The sequence below is a fragment of the Enhydra lutris genome, unplaced genomic scaffold (assembly GCF_002288905.1).
Source record: "Enhydra lutris kenyoni isolate GAN:26980312 unplaced genomic scaffold, ASM228890v2 scaffoldscaffold69, whole genome shotgun sequence".
NCBI classification, from domain to species: Eukaryota; Metazoa; Chordata; class Mammalia; order Carnivora; family Mustelidae; genus Enhydra; species Enhydra lutris.
Window position 1 is genome coordinate 2256166 of NW_019154153.1, and position 12569 is coordinate 2268734.

The 12569-nt window shown below is 48.7% G+C and overlaps 1 protein-coding gene across 2 annotated transcripts; it reads left to right on the forward strand.

Annotated features, from left to right (window-relative positions):
* Positions 1-578: 578 nt before the first annotated feature.
* On the forward strand, positions 579-7403 carry LOC111159831 (F-box and leucine rich repeat protein 14). Of its 2 annotated transcripts, none has more exons than XM_022522471.1 (2): positions 579-1930; positions 7220-7403. In XM_022522471.1, the coding sequence occupies exons 1-2, from the start codon at positions 732-734 to the stop codon at positions 7281-7283; spliced, it is 1263 nt and encodes a 420-aa protein (XP_022378179.1). In that variant the 5' UTR covers positions 579-731; the 3' UTR covers positions 7284-7403. The 2 variants fall into 2 exon arrangements, with proteins under 2 accessions (XP_022378179.1, XP_022378178.1); XM_022522470.1 differs by lacking the exon at positions 7220-7403 and adding an exon at positions 3320-3498.
* Positions 7404-12569: the final 5166 nt, after the last annotated feature.

Consider the following 12569-nt stretch of genomic DNA (forward strand, 5'->3'; position numbering starts at 1 on the left):
GGCCGCGCCGGCCGCGGCGTCCTCCGTGCCCGGGCCGGCAGCTTCCAACTGGCCGCGGACGGCGGGGGGAGAAGGAACGTGCGCCCGGTGGCCCGGATTGGCCTCCAGGTCCCCCCGCCTGGGCGGCGGAGTGCGGGCGGCCCGGGCTGGGAGGTTTGAAAAGCGGGCGAGAGACAAAGGCAGCAGGAAGCCTCCTCGGCGCCCGGAGCCCGTGCTCGCAGCCCCCGGGCCCCCCCGGCCGGCCCGCCGGCCCGGAGCAGCAGCGGCGGCGGCGGCGGCCGGCGGCGGCAGTAGCAGGAGGCAGAGGATGCGGCAGGGGGCGTGGGAGCGGCGGCGGAGCGGGCGGAGCGGGCGGAGCGGCGCGGCCCGAGCGCGGCGTGGTTAGACCCGAGGCGGCGGAGGCGGCGGAGGCGGCGGCCCGGCCGGGCTCGGGAGTGAGTGAGAGGGCGCCTTCCCAGCCCGGGATGTGAGGACCGAGCGGAGCCCGGGGCGGGGGGAGGGAAGGGAAGGGAGGCGAAGCCGGCAGGAAGGAAGGAAGGACGGACGGACCAGGAGGAGGAGCGGCGGCGGCGGCCGGAGCCGGAAGGCGGGGAGGGGCCGTCCGTTGGGCCCGAGGCGGCGGCGGCGGCGGCGGCAGCGGCTGGGGCGAACCGCTCTTGTCGCCTCTCGGGACAGGAGCGGCAGGGCCCGCGCCTCCTCCCCCCCGGCGCCGCGGAGGGGGGAGGAGGAAGATGGAGACCCACATCTCGTGTTTGTTCCCCGAGCTGCTGGCCATGATCTTCGGCTACCTGGACGTCCGGGATAAGGGGCGCGCGGCGCAGGTGTGCACGGCCTGGCGGGACGCCGCCTACCACAAGTCGGTGTGGCGGGGGGTGGAGGCCAAGCTGCACCTGCGCCGGGCCAACCCGTCGCTGTTCCCCAGCCTGCAGGCCCGGGGTATCCGCCGTGTGCAGATCCTGAGCCTCCGCCGCAGCCTCAGCTACGTGATCCAGGGCATGGCCAACATCGAGAGTCTCAACCTAAGCGGCTGCTACAACCTCACTGACAACGGGCTGGGCCACGCGTTTGTGCAGGAGATCGGCTCCCTGCGTGCCCTCAACCTGAGCCTCTGCAAGCAGATCACCGACAGCAGCCTGGGCCGCATAGCCCAGTACCTCAAAGGCTTGGAGGTGCTGGAGCTGGGGGGTTGCAGCAACATCACCAACACCGGCCTCCTGCTCATCGCCTGGGGCCTGCAGCGCCTCAAGAGCCTTAATCTCCGCAGCTGCCGCCACCTCTCGGACGTGGGCATCGGGCACCTGGCCGGCATGACGCGCAGCGCGGCCGAGGGCTGCCTGGGCCTGGAGCAGCTCACGCTGCAGGACTGCCAGAAGCTCACCGACCTTTCTCTAAAGCACATCTCCCGGGGGCTGACGGGCCTGAGGCTCCTCAACCTCAGCTTCTGCGGGGGCATCTCGGACGCGGGCCTCCTGCACCTGTCGCACATGGGCAGCCTCCGCAGCCTTAACCTGCGCTCCTGCGATAACATCAGCGACACGGGCATCATGCATCTGGCCATGGGCAGCCTGCGCCTCTCAGGGCTGGATGTGTCCTTCTGTGACAAGGTGGGGGACCAGAGCCTGGCTTACATAGCCCAGGGCCTGGATGGCCTCAAGTCCCTGTCCCTCTGCTCCTGCCACATCAGCGATGATGGCATCAACCGCATGGTGCGGCAGATGCACGGGCTGCGCACGCTCAACATCGGACAGTGTGTGCGCATCACAGACAAGGGCCTAGAGCTGATCGCGGAGCACCTGAGCCAGCTCACCGGCATAGACCTGTATGGCTGTACCCGGATCACCAAGCGCGGCCTGGAGCGCATCACGCAGCTCCCCTGCCTCAAGGTACTCAACCTGGGACTCTGGCAGATGACGGACAGTGAGAAGGTCAGGTGAGGGCGGCGGCACCTGCTCCCCCTGTCCCGCCCTGTTCATCCTCGGGTCACCACCACGCCCCCGCCCCCCTCACTCGACATGCACACTTACACAGAGATCATTGCAGCGGATGAGATGGGGGCAGGGACACGAAGCCTCAGGCTCATTTTCTCCCTCCTCCGGCACCTCGGCCCACTACACGCCCATTCCCATTGCATCTGGGGTTCCTCTGCTACCCCTACCTTCCTCCCCTCTTGTTTCCCCTGACGATGAAGGGACGGATTCAGCTACTTACCCACCCACTCCTCTCTGCAGGGGGATGGAGGACTGTTTGAGCTACTGTATCCCCACTGCTTTGCATTTGGAAACGGGGGAGGAGGTGGGGAGTGACTAGTCCTTAAGACCCTGGGGAGTTGAGGAAAATGTCTGCCTTCACTTAAGCTTTCATTTGAATACTGTGATCTGGTTTTTATTTTGAAATGTATAAAGAGCAAACCCAACTACCACGGCCTTTTCACCCTTCTTCCTTCCACTTTGTAACTAATCCCAGGCTCTTCTCATCACTTCTCCTACAGTACTCTGCTATTCACGCTCATTTCCTTTTAATTGTCTTTCTTTTTCGTGTTTTTGTTTTTTGAAGAAATTTGAAATCACGGTCCTTTTTTTTCTGCTGAATATAGTCTATATATTATATATATATAAATTATATATATATATACATATATATATGTCTGGCTACCTCGTTTTAGTTTACTTTTTTCTCTGAAGCCCTGGAATTCTACAAGAGAGATATTTTGAGACTGAAACATTTTTGTGCCTAGACTGGAAAGATGCCCATTGGGTTTGTACGTCTTTTTTGTTTTGGCTTCTTCCCAAACCCCATCCATCCAATGTGTCCCGCTTCCACATTCTGGCTATCGTTTTTTCTCCCTGCCCATTGGGATTTTGAGGGCCCAACGGTGTTCGTAAATCTTGACTTAATTTATAGCACAAATGTGTGGAAGAAATGAGAGTCGAACTTTTGTTTGTTTGTTCGTTTGTTTGAGATGCAGATTGTGTCTTGAAAATGATTATTATATATGCAAATTCTGCCCTACCCTCACCCTCTTCCAAGTTTCCCCACAAAAAGGTCACACGGTGAGGCTTCCTGTTGGAAGCGGAGGAGCAGAGTTGGCCTGCGGAGCCCCTGGGGCTCTAACGTGAAGGGGAGGAGACTGAAACTCATGTCTTATCTCTGTTAATAAACCGGGAGTTCGTGGGTTTTACAACAATCTGTTTCTAAACGGAGGAATAGATGGCTTTCTTTATTTTGGTGGGGGTTGGGACTTGTGGCTTTAAAAAAAATCGCTTTTGAGTAGGATGTATATTTTTGTTGGGAGTTTTTGTTCGTTTGTTTATTTTTTTAGAATCCTCCACAGCAACATGCGAGACCATGGAGTTAAAGAAACCCAGAGACCTTTATCAATTAATTGTACTGTTTGTGAATTTGTATAAATAATAACAAAGATCCTCTTAAAACGTTTATATTCTTACAGTAAAAGGTTAAACTGATATTTATATAATAAAAGAGGAAATATGAAGTATGTTTTTGAAAAAAAAAAACAAAAACAAAAAACCTTGTATCTGTGAATTATTTTGAAGGCAGTGTGTGTTTGGGTACATGCCAAAGTAGGAGGTGCTGTCTGTACTCTAGGAGGAAATAAGGTATAGCGTTCAGTGCATCCTATATGCTGTGAGTAAGCTCATGGTTACAAATTTATTCTGTATAAGGTTTACTACTGACCTCTAAATGTTTTGTTACTAGAAATGTGACTGGACTGGAGATTTATATAATTTTCGGTTTCAAACTATCAACAAAATGGAAATTGAAAGAAACTGAAGAAAATGGAACTTTAAAAAAAAAAAAAACCTCGATCTGTTAAGAGTCACAATTTCCCCAGGGTGGAAATGAGATCCAGGGGTCCTGTTGAAAAATGGGTTCAGAGATGTGGAAGTGGGGAAGAAAAGACGGGTTTCTTTCCACTCTGAGTGGGTGTGGGGAGGATGTGAAATGGTGAAGGGTGGAGGGAACCGAAGCCATTGTTCAGAAAAGTTAAAAGAGCGCTGTCCTTGCCTGCCCGCTCACTTGCTCAGTCATGCATGCTGAATCTCACAGTGTGAGTGAGGGTCCTGGTGGAAAGGAGGAAGGCAGTTCAGCCCCTCTTTTTAACATTCTCCTCCAGGCTCCGCTGCATTTAAGCACTTTCCTGGGGGATGGGGAGGTTGGCCAGGAGTTCTTGCACATTTGCATTTTAAGCACTCACAGCGCCAAAGCTCGCCACTCAGATACACTGTGGTGAGGGCTCTTAGGCTGAATTCGGGGCGGAGAAATGAATACCAACAATTCTAGCAAAGGGTTCCCTCTGGTAGACAATAACTAAATAATCAACACCCCTGTGACTGGGCTGCGGAAGTGGCAGGGCATAAATACTCCCAACAGTGGAGTAATTCACATTCCTGGTTTCACATAGGTCTTTCTTAGCTGTTTCTGAGATTATTTTTAAACAAACAAATACAGATCCCAGCAAGGACTAATAAGAGCGGTATAAAACTTGCCTGCAAAGACATCTCTTTCCAGGAAGAGAGCTAGAACCCAAGTTTCTCTCGGGGTGAGATTGTTTTGTAAAATTTCCAAGCTTTCTGCTTGAGCATATCACAAAAGCGGCATTGTTCCTTTTTGGAGAGCCATCACAATTGGGTCTAATTGAGCCTGACACTAGATCCATCTTCCTTTTCTTTGGGGGAAGGTGTGGATCTCTTTCTTCCCTCTTAGGTTACAGTGCTTATTGCCTGAAAAAAAAAAAAAAATGTGTGAACCCTAGTAAGAAGTTGGGACGTGGAATTAGGGTCAGCTTTCTAATTTAGCATTTGGCACTATACCGCATTAAGCTTCCACAAGCTGTGAGTTCTCGGACTGTTTTTCTTCCTCCAAAAGACTGCATGACTACGGATTCGGTATAAAAATTTGAGCACCTCCTAAGTCTTAGACTCTCTGCTCACATTCTTCATTTTAATACACAAAATAATCCTACCAACTACTGGGAAGGCTTTTCCACTTTCCTATTTTTTTTTTTGTTTGTTTTTTTTAAACTTGAAAGGCTGAGATAGGCTTGACTAAAGGTCGGTAAATTAATGTTTGAAAGTGAAGATCACGGGCCTACTATCCTCAGCCTGAACTGGGTATACTTAAGAATATATCTGGAGTGTCTCTGGAAATGATGAATAAACCATTTACTTTCATCAGCCAAGGTTAACTGTTTATCTCTCAACCTTTGTGGATGGAAAGAAATGAATATGTGTTGAGAACCTGGGGAATGCTTTGCATGGTACCTGTAAATTTCTCCTTTCAGTCCTCAAAGCAGCCTGTTGAAACAGGTATCCTGATTTCCAGATACGTAGTACTCGTCTGAAGTCACTCAGCCACTAACGGAGGGAGACCAGGACTCACACCAGGGCCAGCTCCCAAGGCCAGCTCCCTTCTGTACTCTGCGATGGTTCAGTTACTGACCCTACCTTGAGTTCCAGTGAGGTGACCTCACAGAAGTGAGTGGTAGCTGTCTGATCACCGTATGGACAAGCGCAGGCCACAGGGCCGTCCTTAAAGAGAATTTGGGTGGATCCAATCTCCACCGTATCTACTGGAATGGAAAGAAATGCTTTTAAAGACTAAAAGCACTAAAGAAAAGGACTTGATAATATTTTGCGGGTGCTACAAAAGTTAAAAGGCACTTCAGGGCAACTTTTAGAATAGCAGAAAAAACCTCATTCAAATACTGGCTGCACTTCAGAAGTGAAAAACCAAAATGGGAACTTGGTGTAAACTTCATCACATAGAAGTAATAAACCTCATGGAAACGGTCTGGGGGGTGGTGGGGACAGGGCTCCATGTACCTTTCTGAGGGCAGTAGCCCTTAAAGTCTGTCTGGACTTTAAAGGCAATGGTGGGGTTCCGTTTCTGCAGTCCCCTAAGGGCCACGACAGGCCTCCAGGTAGCAGTGCTGGGCAGTGCCCTGTGATCCTTGCCGCTGTGGACTCCCTTTGGCCAGATTCCCCAGTCCTAAGGGCGGGGGGCGCCCCATTTACCCCACATTTGGCAACAGGAATAGGGATGCTTGCCTAACTTACAGTATGTCTTTAAATAGTTAAGAAAATTCAAACTGATCATACTCTTTCATGATTCACATCAGCAACAAAGATCTGAGAAAAGCAAATGTTTCTTTTTATTGGAGTTTCCTTTAAAGGTAAGAACTTTCACTGAAAAAAGGACACTTGATATGTAAATTGAAGCATGGCCTCCCCGCTAAATCCTGGTGCTTTCCTGCCGTGCTTACTAGAGAGACGCTGATCTTGAAATAAGCAAACCCTTTTTCACTTCTGACTTAGGAAATGTGAACTCGAGTTCTCAAAGGGGAAAAGGTAATGGCCCCCGGGACCGCCGTGTTTCCAAAGAACAAGAACCTCTTGATTAAAAGATCGCATTTGTAAAACAAAACCGAGGCCTCAAGCAGCCTCTGACAACCATCTCCTGCCACTCCCCTGCAAGGGGGTAGAAGGCCTGGCCTCTGCTCCCTGCTGCCCTGCTAGAGAGAGGGAGGCTCCAGTCAGTCCCGTGGCCATCGCCCTCTCTGTTGCCCTTCTCTTCCCTGCAGCTCACTTCACTCCCTTTCAGGTCACTCAGGCCACTTAGTAGAGGGCAACACCTAAATGTTGTGCCCCTCGAAACCCGTGGGGAGGCAGGGGTGAGGCTTTCTGATAAACTTAACATGGAGCACAGGACCAGACTCTGGAAAGCTACGTCCAGATGCAGGCCTATGCTTAGGCCGCGTCTCTCATTTTTGTTCCAACATGATGTAGAAGTTTGGGGCGCCTGGGTGGCTCAGTGGGTTGAGCCGCTGCCTTCAGCTCAGGTCATGATCCCAGGTCCTGGGTTCAAGCCCCACATCGGGCTTTCTGCTCAGCAGGGAGCCTGCTTCCTCCTCTCTCTCTGCCTGCCTCTCTGCCTACTTGTGATTTCTCTCTGTCAAATAAATAAATAAAATCTTTAAAAAAAAAAAAAAAGAAAAACTGTTTTGCAAAGTGAATGGTATCAAACAGATGAGACACGCATCACTGCCAGCTATTAATAATTGAGAACCCAGCAAAGGTAAGTGCACAGCCAGAGTAAGAGCAGGTACTCTCAGGGCTTGGAGAGAAAGCGAATCCTTTCTGGACAATGAGTACATTTAAATGTCACCAAGGATCAGTTTCAGTCTTTTCCTCCTTTACAGGGATTGCTCTGACTTTGCCGGACGAAGTGGCCTGTACCAGCCCAGAACATTCGGTACCATGTAAAGTCGAGTCTTCCAGTTAAGGTGCGAGAGAAAGTAAGCTTGAGATCTTAACTGTGCAGCAATAGCGTGGGCTATGCTAAGCAGCCCTGCAAATAAAACAAAATTAGATGTGGAATTCCTCTGCTTGCTGTTTGTTAACCCAGAAAAATGCATGTCATTTTCTTAAAAAAAAAAAAAACCTTAAGTTTTTATTCTCTCATTCTTCTTCGACTTTAATTGTTTAAAGGACAAATGCCACATATCCTTGTAAGTTCACTTTTATTTGTGATGGTGGAAAATAGTGTCCATTACAAAGAAGAGAAGAATGAGGTCCTTCTGCAGCCCCAAAGAAACCCCGGGTGAGACAGTGTTAGGGACGCGAACGCAATCTGCTGGAAGAATTGAGTCATAACATAGTGTTCAATTTCTGTCTCAAAAATGTTTGTTTTCACAAATCTGGTTGATACTGCACACTTAATTTTATAAATGGGGAAAGAGGCTTGACAAGGCTGCAAAGGTTTTGCCTCGGTGATGTGAGGAGCGCATATCAGAACGGGGACTGCTTCAGACTTCAATGACCACATCAGAGGAGGATAAACAGGCAGGTAGCTCTTTGATCTTTCCCTGAGACCCTGCAAATACCACCCTGACCCCTTGGCTTCAGAAAGGTGCCAAACCAGAGCCTATTTTCACTGGGAGAAAAAAACAAGAACCAACAAACCCAACTGCTGAAAGTTACTACTACTTACACATTACGTTATGCAAACTTAGATGTGTCTTGCAAGCTTTATGTATAGGGTTATTCAAGAAGCAATTGGGTAAATAGGCTTTAGGGTACTGAGGTAGCCAGCTGCGTCGCACCTGTCGCCTGTTGTCCTCAGAGGACTCGAACTAGTTTTCCAGGCACTGCTTTGTCACAAACAGTGATGCGTGCGCTCTAAGTCTGTGCTCGCAGTTAGTCCCAAAGATACGGACGTAGCGCGTGTCCAGCGCACCACCACTGTCTGTCACCCAGCCCTTGTAAAGTAGAATCGAGCGGCAGGATCCACAGCTATTCCTCCATTCAAAGGTAAAAAGGCTTGACTTAACAGATGTTTTAGTTACCAATCCCTCTTGTCCAGAAAGAGTACAAGGGTCTCATTTGTGAGTATCAGGCACGCTGTTAATGTTTGTTACTCCTCAGTTTATGTAATCCACACTCCAGAAGGTGGGGGCCCAGCACGCCGCTGTCTTTTCAATAATTACTACTCCTCTCGGAGTGGATTCAAGTCCCTGGAATCGGACTGTGGGAAAATCATTCTTTGAGACCAGATTAACTTTTTTAAAAATAGTACGGGATAGTGCAGCGTGGCTTGGAAAGAACTGTTCTTATCTGAAAAGAATATGAAAATATTTACAAATATCCATAATATTTCTCCTTAGGAAATCCTTACCCTAAACTGGCATTTTTATATACACATCTGTGTAGGAATAGCTTCCTGCTACCATTTTGCTTTTTGAGAAATGGTCTCTAAATAGGGAGGAACCATAAAAACTAGTTATACGACTCCTAGAATCTTTAGTAAAACCCCTGAGGCTAAAACTGGACAGATGGATAAAACATGGGAGGAATCGCAATAAAACTTGGGAGGAGGAAGCTCCTCAGATTCTTAAGGTTCTCAGATGGGGGACGCCTGGGTGGCTCAGTTGGTTGGGCAGCTGCCTTCGGCTCAGGTCATGATCCCAGTGTCCTGGGATCGAGTCCCACATCGGGCTCCTTGCTCATCAGGGAGCCTGCTTCTCCCTCTGCCTCTGCCTGCCACTCTGTCTGCCTGTGCTTACTCTCTCTCCCTCTCTCTCTCTCTGACAAATAAATAATAAATAAAATCTTTAAAAAAAAAAAAAAAAAAAAAGGTTCTCAGATGGAAGATAACTAATTGGTACCTTCCATTTTTACTTCAGTGTTTTTTTTTTGTTTGTTTTTGTTTTTTACTTCAGTGTTTTAAACCTTAGTTTCATAGTTCAAAATCTCACTGCTGTGAACCTAAAATAAAATAATAAAAGGACAGTAGGTGTGTCCTAAGCAAACAATATGGAAATGACAAATAAAAGTGACAATTTCTACCTCTTCTACATCATTTCAGATGCACATAATTTAATGAGTTTCAGGAATCTGGAAAGACGGTATGGCCAGGTTCTCTGATCCCCAAAGCTTTATCAAGCTCCCAGCTTGCTGTTGTAGGAAGCAGGGAAGGTCTCCACATTCTCTGAGTCTGGGATAGACAGACGACTGGCTCTTCCAGTCCTCGCTGACTTCTGTGCACTTGAGCAGATGTCCTGCCATTGTGCTCGGAGTCAACTGACGACAGTCAGAACAGCATGGTCCAAAGGAAGACAGCTGCCCTATCTTTCTCCCACACACAAGGGTCTACATTTCAATGGAATCACAAGAGGAGCTGCAGAAATTCACTTGAGTAATCACCACACAGGCTCTGGGAGCCAAGAGCCTCATTGCTGCTTGCTTTAGAAATAAAATCAGATAGGGGCGCCCGGCTGGCTCAGTTGGAAGAGCATGCAGCTTTTGATCTCAGGGTCATGAGTTCAAGCCCCATGTTGGGTGTAGGGATTACTTAAATAAATAAAACTTTAAAAAAAGGAATAAAAATGTGTATAGGCAAGTTAGGAGAGAGAAGTCAAACACTACACTTCATTGAAAGGCAGGGGTGGAAAATGAATTTTGACTCCTTCTAGATTGTTCCTTGACCTTTCCCATCCCCACAAAACCCAAAAACAGCAAACATTTCCCACTCGCACAAGACTGATCCTCCCCACTGTGATGCAGTGGCGAATCAGGTCTAGCTGGCAGTCCAACCTTGTATTTTTCTTTTCTCCGAGCTTACTAAGATGATTTTAAGATCCACTACACGGCAGAAAAAGAAAGTATAGTTAATGCAAACGAATGGAAATTCGTTTTCCAATGGGGAAGACGGAAAGGGGAAGCGTGAAATGTATTTTTCCACAAAGTCTGCAAGCCCTGTGTTTCGTCAGCAGGCGGCAGCATTGTCTGCGAATTGGAGGTTATTTCCAGTGGGGAACCCAGACCTCCTCCCCTCACACAAATGCCCTCTGGTCACCACTCACACCACCTTCCCCCGCCCCAGAGAATTTCCCCAGGGTCTGAGAGTTGACAAAGAAGGAATCTCGTGTTGCCAAAAAGATGAAATCGAATTTTAAAGCATCAGAGAATCTATTTTAAGAAGCCCAGGTGCGCAGCACTTTGTTTTCCAAACAAGGTAGCAGGTGTGACCTCATAAAGGTTCCCTGATTTAGCTCACAGTGGGTGCGTTGCTTTTGGAGGCTGTGGGAATCAAACATCAATTTCTAATTTCTCTTAAAGACCATCTTGTACAAATCCTGTCACATTGCCATATTTGGGAAGTTTGGGAGAACAAATGGGGTAAAAGTTTGCAATCCTACATGGAGATAATTTTAACCACAATAGTAAAACTTCTGGATTTTTTTAGTGCAAAAAAATAGAAAGCATATCATCTCTAATGAAAAATTCTAGAGAGCCTTTCAGGGAAAACAAAACTAAGTTTTAGGAGTACCTAGTTTTATTATTTTATTATAGAATGAGAATCTTTATTGCCCAGATGAAGACATCTTCATAAAATCTAAAGGAGTCTATGAACTTGAAAATGTAGGGGCACCTGGGTGGCTCATGGTTAGGCATCTGCCTAGGCCTCAGGTCATGATCTCCAGGTCCTGGGATAGAGCCCCATACCAGGCTCCCAGCTCAGCGGGGAGCCTGCTTCTCCCTCTCCCTCTGCCTGCCATTCCCCCTGCTTGTGCTCTCTCTGTATCTCTCTCTCTCTCTCAAATGAATAAATAAAAAATCTTGAAAAAAAAAAAAAAAGAAAATGTTTAAGAGCATGATAGAGAAGTAAGGTCGCTCCCATATCTTTTCCCGTGGAAAAGACATTAGGAGAAGGTAGGAGAAATTAAAGGGAAAGGACTTGTAAGTAGACTTGGCCAGATTCCATAAAATGACACAATCAGGGGCAGGCTGAGGGCTGGTGAGGCGAGGCCTCGGGGCTCTTCCCTTTTGGTGCTCAATAGTCTGGCCTCAGGGAATCCATACCTGGGATCTGAAGAGCAGTTGGCGCAGGCGTGGAATAAAAGTGTGGAAGGAGGAAGGTGGATATCCCTGTGGCTAATTCTACCAAACTGTAGTCACTGGACGGGGCACCGCTTTATTCACTCAGTAATACACAGGTCATTCTGGGTTAGAGAATGAGAAAAGAAGGGAAAACCTTCTGGAACTCAGGGCGCAGCCAGGAAGCAAATCACCGTTCCTGGGACCATTCATGAAGGTCTTATAAAAGCAGAAAATCTTCCCAGGCAGCTTTAGGGACATTGTAGCTCCAATATGCCACTGTCAGTGACCACACCAGGTCCAGATTCAGGGACAGCAACCCCAGTAAGGAAAAGGGGTCCAGTGGCAAGAACAGACAGCCCGGATCACTCCACACGGAGCCAAGGAGGAGAACACACAGGGCGGACCCAGGAGCCAGAAACAATCGAGGCAGGTGATGTAACGAGGGAAAGCATAAGCTATTTAAGGACCAGCAGCTCCTACAGATGGTTGTTAGAAGAATGACTGGCCATCTCCGAGACCAGCTCTCGTGAGCCTGCACACATCTCCAAGAAGACAAGTGCCCTTTCTTTGGTTGTTGGGAGCCTGACTTGACACGAAACCTCCAACTCACAGGCCACCAGACTGGCCTCAGGTGAACTGTGACGGAGGACGAGTTGGAAGGTGACCGCACCGAGCACCTGACCCTGTTCTGCTCAGACAGGTCGCTGTTCGCTGCCCTGCCCCTGACAGCCATTCTCATCTCCAGGTGTATGCTCCCACTATATGTACTCTCCCATTGTAAGTATGATCCTGCTGTATGTTCCGCTATATGCTCCCACTGTATGCTCCCACTTTGTGTATGCTCCAGCTGTATGTTCCCGTTATACTACGTATGCTCCTGCATGCTCCTGCTGGATGTATGCTCTCGCTATATGTATGCTCCCGCTATATGTGTGCTCCTGCTCTATGCGCCTGCTGTATGCTCCCACTGTATGTATGCTCCCACTGGATGTATGCTCCTGCTGTATGCTCCCGCTGGATGTATGCTCCTGCTGGATGTATGCTCCCGCTGTATGCTCCCGCTATACGTATGTTCCTGCTGTATGCTCCAGCTGTATGCTCCTGCTATATGTATGCTCCAGCTGTATGCTCCCTCTGTATGCTCCTGCTCTATGCTCCCCCTGCATGCTC

Excerpts from the sequence above, each read along its gene's own strand:
- LOC111159831 (XM_022522470.1), top strand. The coding sequence starts at position 732 with ATGGAGACCCACATCTCGTGTTTGTTCCCCGAGCTGCTGGCCATGATC. Across the intron at positions 1,931-3,319 it reads ACGGACAGTGAGAAGGTCAG|AATCCTCCACAGCAACATGC; the intron begins GTGAGGGCGGCG and ends TTATTTTTTTAG.